Genomic DNA, 14,312 nt, shown 5'->3' with positions numbered 1-14,312 from the left:
CAACTGTAAACTGTAAATTGAGTTGTTAAAAAAACAAAATTTTAAAGTTATGGGAGAAAAAAGACAGAAGAAATCCCTACTCTATGTTTCTGCTCTGTTGATGTCATCTTCGTAAGGCAGTCTGGGTGGTAACATACATATTGCTACCTCTGTCCTACCGGTTTGCAAGGATTGTGGGTGGTCAAAGCATAAATATTTCAGCCACTCTCCTTGATCCCACATGGGGACTTCACCACACAGCCCTGTGAGTACGCAAAGTGTGTTAAGCCTACATCTCTTCACTCAGAAGTGACTGGGATATAGAGCCATGTTCTTTCTGTCTTCATGAGTCTCTTTTGTGCTTCACTGCTCTTTGCATGGACAGAGGAAATATAAATCTAGTGCCAAGATGCTTCTGAAACAAGGCTGTAATGAAATCCTGCGTCCAGATATGTTGACTGCTCTCTACAATACACACATGTGGAGCCAGGTAATGTTCAAGAGGGTGTGAAGAAGCAGGCTTAGACCTTCTGTGCATTTTCTTTTATGCTCTCATTGGTCTCCTCTCCTGACTTCTGCCCCTGCTGCTTTCTCATGATACAGCATATGAATATTCACTCCTTAGAAGTAAAATCTAACTGTGACCTGGGGTACCGGACAGCCACTGTCTGTACATCTAATGCTCAGAAATCTGCAAAGATCAGCAGAGTCTCCATGCATTTTTTTCAACCTGATATAACATTTACTCGTGTTTTTTAGTGTTTGCTTTGAGAGGCAGATTCCTTAGAAATTAAGGCTCTTTAGGAGATTAGTGGCTTTTAAAGGTCTGAATATTTAATGTTTTCTTCTAATTGCCCCATTGCTCAGTTCTCACTGCAACTGTTTCAGAGAGCTGGGGCTAGCCACGTAGCCTCCAGACATTGGCCATATTCATATTGGTAATATTATCATCCCACAGGTCCATTGAGCACACACTGACACCTTTCCATCAGAGACTGGAAGAGAAGTATGGTAACTTAATTACCTGCAAGAGCTTTAATGAAATGCCAGAAAGGCTTTAGTCAATCTTTTGTATTAGCAGAAAGCTTTGTGATTTTTAGTTTGTTGTCAAATCAATATATACAAAAAGGGATACCTTCTTACATAAACATCTTTGGCCTTGATAGGATCATCAAAACACTGTGCATGAAAATTTGTTGGTCTCTGTATCTGTCCTGCTTAAAACAGCTTTTGTGCATGAAAAAATAAAAAAGAAACAAAACTACAAAAAAAATGTGACTTGGGAATTACAAAAGAGATATATTTTGGATCTGGGGGAGAGGGAAGGTGGGAGGACTGGGAGGAGTGGAGGGAGGGGAGGGTACAGTTGGGATGTATTGTATGAAAGAAGAATAAATGATAGGTAGATAGATTATAGATAGATAGATAGATAAATGGATGGATGGATGAGGATGTGAGTGGGTAGATGAATGGATGAATAGATAGGTATATTATCAATAGAGAGATGATAGACAGACAGACAGATGATAGACAAAAAAATCTAAAATACTTTAAAAGTCATATATATCCATTTTATTGGACATCTATTTTACTTGGGCATGGAAAAATACCAATGTAATATGGAATGTTAGAGTAACATTGTCAGTCCAGAGAAGAATCTAGTCTTCCTCTGATATTTACTGCATACGTGCCCTTGGCTCAGGCTCCTAACCTCTGAGAGCCCCTTTGCTTCCATGTATATGAAATATATTGAAAAATATCTGTCCATGCTACTACACTACTGCAATGAAATATAAACTGTTAAACATCTCCAGTTAGGATTTAAGGCAGAAGCCACCATGATGCCAACACACTCTGGTGTTGGATGAGATTTCTTTAGGGCCTCTGTTCTTGAATGTAACTTGTCCTTTCTTCCACAATTTAGATCAAATACAGGAAAAAGTATGAGAAGTCAAAGGACAAATTCACCTCGGTTGTGGACACCCCAGAGCACCTGCGCACCACAAAAGTCAACAAGCAAATCAGTGATGTAGGTACAGAGCAAAGGCCTGCATCCCCAGAGCATCTCTGGGCTCAGAGCATCTGCCGGGGGGAGGGGGGGGGCACTGTAGACTGTCAAGTGTCTGAGAAATGGCTGTCAGGGGGTGGGAGGCAAGGGGGATGCATGCCCCCTGCACACAGGGCTCTTCATTCATACTGAAGACTTGTCATTCAAATCAGCAAGCAAGCTAGGAAAAAGCAGGGGCCTCAGCAGACGGCTTGTAAATACCTATTGGGTTTATAGAATTGCCTTTCCTTCCTACTTACTTGCCATGTGTATTTTAAATTGCAAATGGAGGGACATGATGTTACACCTTCCTGCTTTTTTGATCTGCTTCAGATACTTTATAAACTGGAATACAACAAGGCCAGACCAAGAGGCTACACCACCATCCATGACACACCCATGCTGCTGCATGTCCGCAAAGTGAAGGATGAAGTCAGCGATGTGAGTAACCTCCTTTAGCCCCTCCGTCTTAGCCTTTCATTGTGATGTAGTAAACTCCAGGTGGTGACCTGGGGAAAGACCACATAGCAACCTAATGCTCTAAAATGACAATCCCCCATCTTCCTTATGATTCTGTGAGTTGACTAGACACAGCAAAATAGTTCTGTTCCAAACGTTATTGGCAGACAACAGGGCCACAGCTAGGCCAAGATTCAAGGTGGTTCTTGCAAGACCCAGTCCCAGTGTATCAGAGTCACACTGATGTGGATGAAAAGGGCAGGCAGATCCAGAGACACAAAGTGCAATTGGAGAGAACTCAGTGGCAAAGCTTAGTCCAGGGCAGCAAGGCAAAGCAGACCCCTGTGGTTTGTATCAGAGGGAGAAATGAGTGTATTGGTCACGTCAAAGACAACTCTACCAGACCCAGGAACGTACCTGTTCATCTTGAGATAATGTCAATTGGGTACATGTCTTTAATCCCAGCACTACAGAGGCAGAGGCAGAGGCAGGCAGATCTCTTGAGTTCTATACCAGCCAGAACTGTATAGTGAGAGCCCATCTCAAAACCAAAAGCAGACAAAACCAATAGTAAATAGTAATGTCAAGAGGCCCTTCCCTGGCACCAGCCTTTGGTTGTAAACATCTATATGTTACTACAGTGATTTTGTCCTAGTGTTTGGCTAGGAATCTTTGTAAGAAAAACTGAGCTGGGTGACCAGGGTGACCCTGGGATAGATGTGGCAGTTTCAATCAAGATGAGCACAGCTCTGTGAAGCCGAATCTACAGAGCCGTATTCACAAAACTGACAGCCGATGGCCGATTGGCTTCTGTGTAAATGAGGCCCCTTCTGTGCATCTTTTCAGTATAGCTTGGCATCTAGCAGTGTAATGTCTGAGCTCTAGGAGGCAGAGAGCCAATGTTTCAAAGTCAGTCAAGAGTTATTCCTAGAACTCAGACATCATTTCTTCCCTACCTTTTACACACATTCCAAGAGATGTGTTCACTTGCCATCCCTGAGACACATCCCTTATAAAAAGAAAGTTTTATATTGACTCCTTGTTGGGTACTTCCACTCTGTGATTGATTGGCCCTGTTGCTTGAGCCTGGGTTAGACTGCGACTTGTAGCAGAAGTGCACAGCAAAGCAAAACACTAACCTCAGCATGAGATATAAGAAGGGAAGAGAAAGGACCTGGCTCTCACTATCCCCTCTGAGGACAGGCCACACTGCTGGGAGGTGGCAGACCTGTAGGAGGTTGAAGCCACCTTTTACTACCTGCCAGCAGCACCTGAGGCTGGAGACCAAGACGTTAGTTAGCTTTAGGGACATTACAGGTTCAAATTATGGCAAATGATAAAGAAATGGTCACCAGTTCTGGAGGAGCAAACAGCAAAGCCACATTTTGGGACAGCATGTGGAAGAGATCCCACTGAGGCAGCGTGACCCAACCAAGACCACTCCACCAGCCTTCCCTTCCCAGAGAAAATGAACTAGCTGTTACGTTCTCACACTCTGAATTTCAGGAGAATTCCTATTCATAAAATTTCAAATTCTTGACTTTATGCTGGTATAGCAGTACATGGGTATAATCCTAGCATTTGGGAAGCTAGCTGAGAGAATTGCTGGTTTAATAAGGCCAGGCAGGGCTGTGTAGAAAAAAAAAAAAACAGAACAAAACCAGATATTTGCTTGGATTTTTGTAACTGAAAAACCACCATCAATTCATTAGAAAAAAAAGATTCAGAATGTTTTATTTTTATAATGTTTAATTTTCTGTAGCTCAGACTGGCCTAGAGCTCACTTTCTAGCCAAGCCTGGCCTTGAATTCACAGTGATTCCCCTGCCTCAGTCTTCCAAGTGGCATGAATCAATATAACTCACACAAATTCAATGTTTTAAATAATTCTATGGTATTTGAGCTTCTTGGCCCATGCAAACACACGTGCACACAAGTGTACACACACACACACACACACACACACACACACACACACACACACACACACACACTTAGGCAACTGTTATGCCTGCCACCTATCCCAAAATCTTGACTATAGCTATGCACAGGAGTACACTGGTAGATGAATAAATATGCCATACTGTTGACTATGAGTCACCATGAAAAACCCTTGGATATTTAGTGTACTGGTTGAGAAGGTGGACATGTATAAAAGAGCATCTTTGCAATATGAAATCTGTTAAAAATAAGTTTCGGTGCTGAACACAAACAAGGATAATCACAAGTATCCGGCAGGTCAAGCGCACAGCAGCCTGCTCCCTGTGGTAAACTGAGGCATTTTTTATATCCACTTCCTCAAATGCTTGTTAGAATATGCTGGGGTAGGTACTGATGAGAAGTACCAATTTCTAGAACTTTCTTGTGAAGTTCTAGAACTTAATTAATGTAGTAGTCTGTAAACAATCCCAGCATACAGTACTTCTTGTGGTAAATATAGTAGACCCTGGTACAGTTCCTTCCCTTTGAGCATACTCTACCTTAATCACATTCCCCCACACCAAGGGAAAATGACCATATTGTGCCCTTGGGCCATGGGATTTAGGAAAAGCAAACATAGATGAAGCTAGAGGTCCTAGACTCAAGAGAGCAGAACTACTTGTTAGCACTCCCACGATCAATCCAGTTACCAAAACTCACGAGGTACAGCTCTAGTTCAACAGCGGTGGTGACCATGTCTTTTGGTGTGTTTGATTTTATGTGCTGCTCACTGGGAAGGAGATAGTAACTGATATAAAACCTTTGCCTTGAAGAGGTTCAGCTTAATAGAAAAAATAGACAGGTAAATAGCTATGCTGTGACTGAAGAGCTGGAAGAACCATGGGCTCACAAGAGGAACCATGGGCCCACAGGAGGAACCATGGGCTCACAGGAGGAACCATGGGCTCACAGGAGGAACCATGGGCTCACAGGAGGAACCATGGGCTCACAGGAGGAACCATGGGCTCACAGGAGGAACCATGGGCACACAGGAGGAACCATGGGCTCACAGGAGGAACCATGGGCACACAGGAGGAACCATGGGCTCACAGGAGGAACCATGGGCACACAGGAGGAACCATGGGCTCACAGGAGGAACCATGGGCTCACAGGAGGAACCATGGGCTCACAGGAGGAACCATGGGCTCACAGGAGGAACCATGGGCTCACAGGAGGAACCATGGGTTCACAGGAGGAACCATGGGCTCACAGGAGGAACCATGGGCTCACAGGAGGAACCATGGGTGCACAGAAGGAATCATGGGCACACAGGAGGAGGGCAGGCCTGAATGCCTCCTGGAGGGTGGTTTTCAGGATGTCTGCACCAAGGCCCTCCTGATGTGGGAAGGAGAAGTGTACATGGAGAGCTGCCAGCTGACTCTTCCAGCCCACACTAGGAGGAGTAAAGCCTGTGGCCACACTGCTAACCACACACTGTGTTTTGAGAAATGTAAGAAGGCTCAGTTCCACATAGCTGCATCTTCCCCTCACAGCAGATTGTTACCAGATACGCTCTCATGGGCAACATAGTGTAGTGCCATCACAGTGTTAGTTTCTTCATCTTTAAAAGGTTTAACTAGGGTGGGTTTGGGGGACCTTTGGGATAGCATTGAAAATGTAAACGAGGAAAATACCTAATTAAAAAAAAAAAGGTTTAACTAATTCCCTAGGGGGTAAAAAACTAACCACGCCATCATTGTCTCCTATAGCTGAAATATAAGGAAGTTTACCAAAGAAATAAATCTAACTGCACCATCAAGCCAGATGCTGTTCATATCAAAGCAGCGAAAGATGCCTACAAAGTCAACACAAATGTAAGTTACAGAGCTTTCTTTGTCTCAAGCCAGCCTTAGTCTCCCTTTGCTGCTGTAATAGAATACCTTTGACTGGGTAATTTACAGACATTGACTTACATTCTAGAGATAGGGAGGTCAAGAGTATATGAGTATCTGGCACGGCTTCTCTTAGTGCATTCTCCCATGGCAGAGAGCAGATAGGGTGGGAGAACAAGTGGGAAAGTCTAAAAGTGAATGATTGTTCTCCTGCAGCATGAGCCACAGTCCCCCTGGAGGTTCTGTCTTTATGACCACATGGTCCACTGAAGGTCTCAACTCCTCCTTTCATACCAGTGGCAGTCAAACCTCAGCATGAGTTTTGGAGATGGCTGTGGTTTGCCGTTTCACCGTAGCAAGCATGGTGGAGATTTAGCCACATCAGCAAGCATGTGGCCTTTTAAATCTCATCATGGGACGAAGCTCTGCCTGTCCAGATGAAAAGCTAGCTTCAGGGGAACAAGTAGCTAGCGAATGATATTAAAAACTAGACATTCCTTCTGTTCTTCACGAAGGGGCATGAAGAGACCAGGGTGATCTTGCTAGGTCACATGCTACATCTCCTTAGTGTTTGAGGACAGCTGAGTCCAGACGTTAATTCCGAACTGAAGGCTGTGCTTTGGAAAGCACTTGAGCATCTTTCAGTCTTTGCTCCATGCTCCCCTCTTGCCCTAAGCTCTAGTGTCTGCTTCTGAAGCTGCTGTCAGGTACACTGTTTGGATGTTCGACTTACTCAGATCTTCCCTATGTTGATGCCTTTCTTTAGCTGGAACACCCTAAAATCTCACCCACAGAACCAACCCTGTGAACTTAGATGGGCACCAACTTTTTAAAACACATAAAATAGTGTTATGAAACACTAGAAATCCAACTGATTCTCATTCATTCCAGAAACATCCATTTCTAGGGGCCAGTAGATTAAGGTGTCATAGAAGCTAGTAGGAGTCTTAAGGATGCACTAGTAGGTAATAAATAGGTAAACAGATGTGGGAAGGAAATGTAGAAAAACAAACACTGTGGAGTCTGGGGGATAGTTGTGTATAGTGTCTGTAATATTCTGGCCACCTTTACGGAAATACCTATAATTTACTTACAAGTTAACAAGTAGTTGACTCTGAAGGTGATGAGGGTGGAGTTAAGGTAGGTTGTGGAATCATCTCATCTGGAAGTATTCCAAAGCTTCAGTATCAATTTGGGAGCAAAGAGTATATCCATTGATAGCCTGAGTGACTGACAGGCTGAATAGCGCAGACAGTTTTATTGAGGGTTCCATAAGATTTGTGGGACATTAAACTGCAGGAGTCCTGCTGGGCACTGCATATATGTGTCACCTCAACCTGAGCATTGTCTTTCTGTCACATTCAAAACAGCTGGACTACAAGAAACAGTACGAAGCCAATAAAGCATACTGGAAGTGGACGCCCGACCGCCCAGACTTCATCCAGGCGGCCAAGTCATCTCTCCAGCAGAGTGACGTAAGAGAGGAGACAGACATGTGGCCCGTTCCAGTTCTCACTGTCAGGGCACTTGCCCCAGCTGACTTGGGCTCCAGAACAGAAGGAAGTTTGAGGGGAAATGCAAATTCATGAAACAAACCTGGCTGTTGAGCCTGTCCTCTGACAACTGCTCCCAGGCGTGAGGGCTCAGAGAGGGCAGGAGAGTCTAGTCCTAGTCTTGGTTCCTGGACTAGAAGGGACGAATCTAGCATGTGGTAACAGTGAAAGGCCAGGAAGCCCCTCCCTTGACTCTGAGAATGGGTATTCCCTCTGAAGACTCTTCTCCAGTTTAATCTAATGACCTGCTTTCTCCTATCACAGTTTGAATATAAGCTGGACCGAGAGTTTCTCAAGGGCTGCAAGCTTTCTGTCACTGACGATAAAGACATGGTGCTGGCCCTCAGGAATTCCTTAATAGAGAGCGATGTAAGTATTCAGCCTTCTACAGTGTCTACCCTGACTCAAGGCCATCCTTGGCTTCTACAGTGATGCCTACTCTGACTTAGTAGTCTCCAGAAACATCTAGGACAGGACAGAAGTCCTCTCTGTAGGAGCTCAGCTGTGGTCCTAGCACACGGTGCTGCCCTCAGCGGCATCTTCGATGAGCTGGGTACCATCTGTAAAAAGGCTGTTGAGCCTGGCATGTTTCTTGGCTTATGCTGAACCTGGCCGTTCCCATAGCACAGGGAATCTGAAAGACCAGCTAGATTCTGTCCCGAATCTTAAAGTTTCTTTTCTGAGGGAACCTAGTCTTCCTACTGTGTACCTGACACCTCTGTAAAGGACGAAAGATTGTGTGCTTCCAAGCCTGATGGGTGACATACTCGAGAATGCTTTGAACTAAAGGCAAAGATTTACCATGAGGTTTTCATCTTTATTAAAACCTCAAGTTGTCAGGAAAAACCCATTCTGAATGAGCATTAAATCCTTTGGTGCGGTCCTTGTTTATCAGTGGTAGGCTCTCAGCTGTTGCGGAGGGGTTTGGGAGCTGAAGGAAAACGTGCAAGGTCCTTAAAAGAAGGTAAAAAAATGTCTCGTCCCTTTCAACCCCCACAGCTGAAATACAAAGAGAAACACGTAAAGGAAAGAGGAAGCTGTCATGCTGTGCCTGACACCCCACAGATCCTCTTGGCGAAGACTGTCAGCAATCTGGTGTCTGAGGTAACCCACCCACAGCCCATATGCTTCATTTCCATCTCAGGCTGAGGCCCCAGGCAGAGGCCTTAACAAGCTCTTTGTGGATCCCTCCAGAACAAGTACAAGGACCATGTCAAGAAGCACCTGGCCCAAGGCTCGTATACGACCCTGCCAGAGACCAGGGATACAGTTCACGTCAAGGCAGTGACCAAGCACGTCAGTGATGTAAGTGGCCAGCCACGGAGCTCTTGATGGCAACTAGGAGTTAGATCAAAGACAACCAATTTCCTGCTTACAAAACCGCCTTCTTTTACGGATCAGCCCTCTCAACCTGAGTACCTGTATATGAATCCTAAACTCTAGGGGTTTTTTTTAGAAGTGTATTGGTGTTCCAATTGTGCCCATTGAAGCAGATGTAGGCTTTGCACCTTAGCAAATCTTGCAATCTAAGGCATAACTAATGTTGTCGGTGGGCGACAGCGATGCCAATTGAAAGTAGCCACTGCTGTCATTAAGTAATGTACAGTTTGAGAGCTAAAATCACCTTGTGGACCAAAGTAATCTCTGCCCACTGCGTCCTGCTGGTATAACCTATAACATATAAAGGTATAAAGGTAAGAATTAGGAGTGAGGGGCTGGTGAGATGGCTCAGTGGGTAAGAGCACCCGACTGCTCTTCCGAAGGTCCGGAGTTCAAATCCCAGCAACCACATGGTGGCTCACAACCATCTGTAACGAGATCTGACTCCCTCTTCTGGAGTGTCTGAAGACGGCTACAGTGTACTTACATATAATAAGTAAATAAATCTTAAAAAAAAAAAATTTAATAAAAAAGAATTAGGAGTGAGCATTGAGTGTGTTTGAATTCAGTTCTCCAAGCTTTCTGGATAATTCTGGTGTTATTCCTGGATAGTTCTGGTGTTAGTCCACTAGAGAAAAGAGGGGGAGGTAGTAGACTATGGCCCAGAGATCCAAGTTCCAACTGACAGTGATTGGAAACCATCGGTTTTCCTGAAGATCTTCTCAGATCCCTCAAATAAACCTTTTCCTCACCTTCCTATCCTCACACGGACAACTCTTTTGCTGCCACTTAGACAAACTACAAAAAGAAGTTTGTCAAGGAGAAAGGCAAGTCCAACTACTCCATCATGCAAGAGCCTCCAGAGGTGAAGCACGCCATGGAAGTGGCTAAGAAGCAGAGTGATGTAAGTGTCCCCTCAGCATCCCAGAAGTTCACATGATACAGTGGACCTCAAACGAGTTTATGCTCCTGATGTAGTGACTTCCCTGTCTGGCAGTTTTAGAAAAAACAGGGGTGGAATTGGCTTCTTTCTACATACACGCATGCAGTTTGTACTTAGTGAAGACTATTGGAACATTCTGTGTGCCTCCCGTAAGTGTTTTTCTTCCCTCAAATAAAGGTTGCCTATAAAAAAGATGCCAAAGAGAATCTGCATTACACCACAGTGGCTGACCGGCCAGACATCAAGAAGGCCACCCAGGCAGCCAAACAGGCCAGTGAGGTAAGAGTGTCATTAAAATGGCCTGGCACTGAAGGGCCACTGTGAACAAGAACAGGGTGTGTGCCACTGAGACCACACTTCCCATTTCTGTTCTCTCTGACACAGGTGGAGTACAGAGCCAAGCATCGCAAGGAAGGCAGCCATGGGTTAAGCATGCTTGGCCGCCCAGACATTGAAATGGCCAAGAAGGCAGCCAAGCTGAGCAGCCAGGTAATAGAAAATGACAAACAGTGACCCTGGTGTGGGATTTTTCAAAACTATTCAGTGAGGAGAGATTCCCAGAAAGAACAGTATCAATGACCAAGGAGACGTGGGCTCTTAATTTGGACTGTAGCATTTAAACCGTGTATAAGACCTTGAGTCTTTCCTGCTAACCAACTTATGCTTTCTAGTTTTCCACATCTCCATTTACAGGTATGCATCTAGCTGCTTGTGCATTTAACTGCTCTCCGGTGACAAAGAGTGCCTTTTGCTAGGCAGTAAGATTTATATCCAGAAGGTCTGCTTTGGACTTGAATCACCTGAGAGAGACTTGGTATTGTGTAACAGTCATGAAATTGCAACTTCTAAAACCCAACCATGTAAAAGAACCTTTCTTCCTGCATTTAACAACAGATATGAGTGCCCTGGCTAGGCATGGCTGACTAGGGGTGAACCAACATCTTCAGATTCTTGTCTCTGTGGTTAAATAATTACAGTTTTGTATGATGAGGGTTTGGTCATAGTAAACACGGGGTGTCAGGAAGAATGCTTCATTTCAGCAGACTCTGTATTATTAAGACAGGCTCAGAAATGTGTTGCCCAAGGCGGACTGCCTGGTATTCCCTAATCTCTCTGCAATGCTTCCAAGTTTACACAGGTTTTCAGAGAGCTACAGTCTAACATTGGCTCTCTGAAGACAACCTTTGGGTCTACCTGACTTCAGATCAGGAATATCTTCTTTCTCCTCCAGTATGGAAACCCTGTCTTCATCTTCTTCCACTGTCCTTTATCTTCAACTATTTGTTTAAAGAAATAGGTTTGGGGTACATGTGGTTGTGCCTATTGCCCTCCAGAAATATCAAACATGACATTACAAACCAATACTATCAAGTTATAAAGTAGGAAAATATCAAGTTATAAAAATTGGAATTATTGAGACAAAAGGTTCGGATGACTGGTAACAAACAATTACGATTTTTATAGTAAGCACCCGGTCTTACTTACCAGACCACGGTGAGCTGATATGGCTGATGAGACATGAGTCTTAGCCAGGCATGGGCTGGAGGGGTCACTGCGCTGTGACAAGTGTATTGCAAGCCATCAGACTTTTTATATCTTTATCAGAAACAGAGTACAATGGAGGTTGAAAAGATCAGTACGATAGATCGTAGTTGCCAGGAGACAATGCTGTTTGCAAGCTGTGCAGGGCATACAAGATGAACATCTAAGACTAAGTGTCCAGCCAAGCTTCTCTATGCTTCTCCGACTTCTAAGGAGCAGGAAGAAACATAGGCAGCCTGAACACTTCATTGCCTGAGCGAGTGCCCGGGCTTCTCAGGAACTGAAAGTCACAACAGTGTCCCAAGGGCCACAGACTCTAACCTGAAATACCAATGGTGCATGCCTCTCAGGGCAGCTGGATCAGGACAACCCCATGATTCCCTGAGCTTATATGTACATTTTCTGTACCATATTTTAATCATAAATTAATGGAATTGTATAGCTACTTGAGACCAAAACATAATATGACTAAGAAAAAAAAAACCTACAGTTTTGTAGTTAAAAATAGTAAGAGCTTACAAATCTAAATTCTTAATGTTTTTAATTTTTCAAGGCTTTCCAATTATCAGATTACTTGATGTTGAAACTGAAAACTTGAGTGTTCTTGAACATCAAAAGTCCTGTAAATCAAAAAAAAAAAAAAGTCCTGTAAATACTATGTAAATCCTAAGTAAACCTTATATCATGAAGAACACATTTCACACAAACTCTTTATAAGCTCATCTTCCTGGCTCACATCCCATAAAAGACTTGCTCTTTTGATAGTGTTTGATAGTGTCTGGTGTAAGCCCCTGGCCCAGGAGACCTCAGCTGTGGGCGGTCTTCGCCATTCTGACTTTGGTGTCTCAGCAATGGTGACCATCTTTAGTCTTCCTTTTGCCTTTTGGTCTGGATACCAGTCCTTCCCACTGTGACTTTGTTCCCACTGGGTTTCCCTTTGTTTTGGAATTGCTTTCAGAACAGAGCCCTATAGAACTATCTACATTTGGTTCCTGGGATGTGGCTTTGCCTTCTACCCCTCTGCGCTGTCTTTGTGCCTGCAGTACCGTGACCACCAGTGACCACCATCCTCAGGCTTCGTCCCCCTCTGCCTCCCATTCTGGATGCAGACAGAGAGTGTGGGCCCTAGTGCTGTGGTGGCACCTTCTCCTGTGTGGCAGGCTTTGATGAAGCCTCTCTCTGGGAGTCTCTGTGTTAGCTACCATTGGTTGGAGGAGAGTCTGCAGCTGTCTCGGATGAAGGTTGAGGGAGGTTTTAAGCTATGATTTGCCCTAGGTTGTGTTGTAGACCTTTCCTGGGTAGAGGCAACACACGTCTACTCACTCCAGAAAAGGAGCTCTGGACAGAGCAAAGTAATGATTGCAACAAAGTCCAATATGGTGAACAATAAGGTTTCATTGTTGTTGTTGTTTTTGTTGTTTGAGGGTTATTACTAACAAGAGTATGAATGAGGGGGTACATCCAAGGAGCAGGGGTAACTCACAAGCAGGTGCTTAAAAGGAACATGGTGAGAATCCTGGGCTTCTCCCATAGCTTGCAGGCAACCCCACTGTCAGAACAGCCTTTCCTTCTGTAGCTGGCTGCTTGGCCATTGTTTACCCTTTTATACTATTGGTAGGCACGATCAGGAATCTTTCAAGGTACATTCCCTTCCTCCCCCCACCCCCCCCACCCCCCCCCCCGCTCTGGTCTTTTGTTCATCCCCTGTTTGCTTCCTGGGGCAAGGGTTTCAACTGGGATGGAATGTTCCAAACCTAAGGGCCAAAGGCTGCCTTTTATTTGGCTTAACCTGTAATAAGAGTGGACTGCTAATGGGCTTCTAGACTTGATCCTGTAATGTTAGTGAAAAAGGCATCAATTTGTTTGTCAATAAGGAACATTTTCTGTCACTCTGCTATGGTTGAATTCTCCAATGAGGAGCCACCTTTTTCTGTGTCTTACCTGGGCATAATGACCATCTCTTTCTTTCATTTACTCCTTTGCATATCCTTACTCTTACCTACTCCAGAAGTACAGTGAATCTTACATTCCTTGTTATTCTAAAGTGTCTCACTTTTTATTTATTTCAAATATGGTACTTGGAGCCATTACCTGCTGATCCATCTCATTGCTCTCTGTGAGTCTAATAATAATAATAATAATAATAGTGATAAAATCAATTTATCCTATATTAAAATAATAATAAATTCATCTAGCTTAACAAATTCTTACTTCTTGACATTTGATATTTAAACCTGCTCTCAGTTCCTATAAATCTATGATGATTGAGGGATCCATGTGGGAAAGCTAAAATGATCCCAGAAACCTCTTTGACCTCAGCCTAAAGCTTTTTGTTTGTTTGTTTTTGTTTTTGTTTTTCGAGACAGGGTTTCTCTGTGTAGCTTTGGCAGTCCTGCAACTCATTCTTTAGGCCTCAAACTCAGAGACTCTCCTACCTCTGCCTCCCAAATGCTTGGACTACAAGTGTGTGCCACTACCACCCAGCAAGCTTTTACTGCTTAGTCTTGACTTGTATTAGCAGGATGTCACGTTGATGTCATCAGAGAATATGACAGCAAAGCCTGTGCTGTCCAGCGTCACTTCATACCATCCCTGCTT

General features: G+C 44.1%; 1 protein-coding gene across 29 annotated transcripts in view; it reads left to right on the top strand.

Moving 5' to 3' along the window:
- Neb (nebulin) overlaps positions 1-14,312 on the top strand; it is a 202,159-nt gene that overhangs the window by 153,059 nt on the left and 34,788 nt on the right. For 27 of the 29 annotated variants that reach the window (XM_006497751.1, XM_011239032.1, XM_006497774.1 and 24 more), the window contains 10 exons: positions 1,904-2,008; positions 2,360-2,467; positions 6,174-6,278; positions 7,667-7,771; positions 8,114-8,218; positions 8,849-8,953; positions 9,044-9,154; positions 10,023-10,133; positions 10,350-10,451; positions 10,557-10,661. In XM_006497751.1, the coding sequence (XP_006497814.1) occupies positions 1,904-2,008; positions 2,360-2,467; positions 6,174-6,278; positions 7,667-7,771; positions 8,114-8,218; positions 8,849-8,953; positions 9,044-9,154; positions 10,023-10,133; positions 10,350-10,451; positions 10,557-10,661 (1,062 nt within the window). Of the gene's footprint in view, positions 1-364; positions 470-1,903; positions 2,009-2,359; positions 2,468-6,173; positions 6,279-7,666; positions 7,772-8,113; positions 8,219-8,848; positions 8,954-9,043; positions 9,155-10,022; positions 10,134-10,349; positions 10,452-10,556; positions 10,662-14,312 lie in introns of all 29 variants that reach the window. The other 2 variants (XM_017316181.1, XM_006497776.1) reach the window with 1 other exon arrangement.

Source organism: Mus musculus, chromosome 2 (assembly GCF_000001635.26).
Source record: "Mus musculus strain C57BL/6J chromosome 2, GRCm38.p6 C57BL/6J".
In the NCBI taxonomy this organism is placed as follows: domain Eukaryota; kingdom Metazoa; phylum Chordata; class Mammalia; order Rodentia; family Muridae; genus Mus; species Mus musculus.
This window is presented reverse-complemented; position numbering and strand designations above follow the sequence as displayed.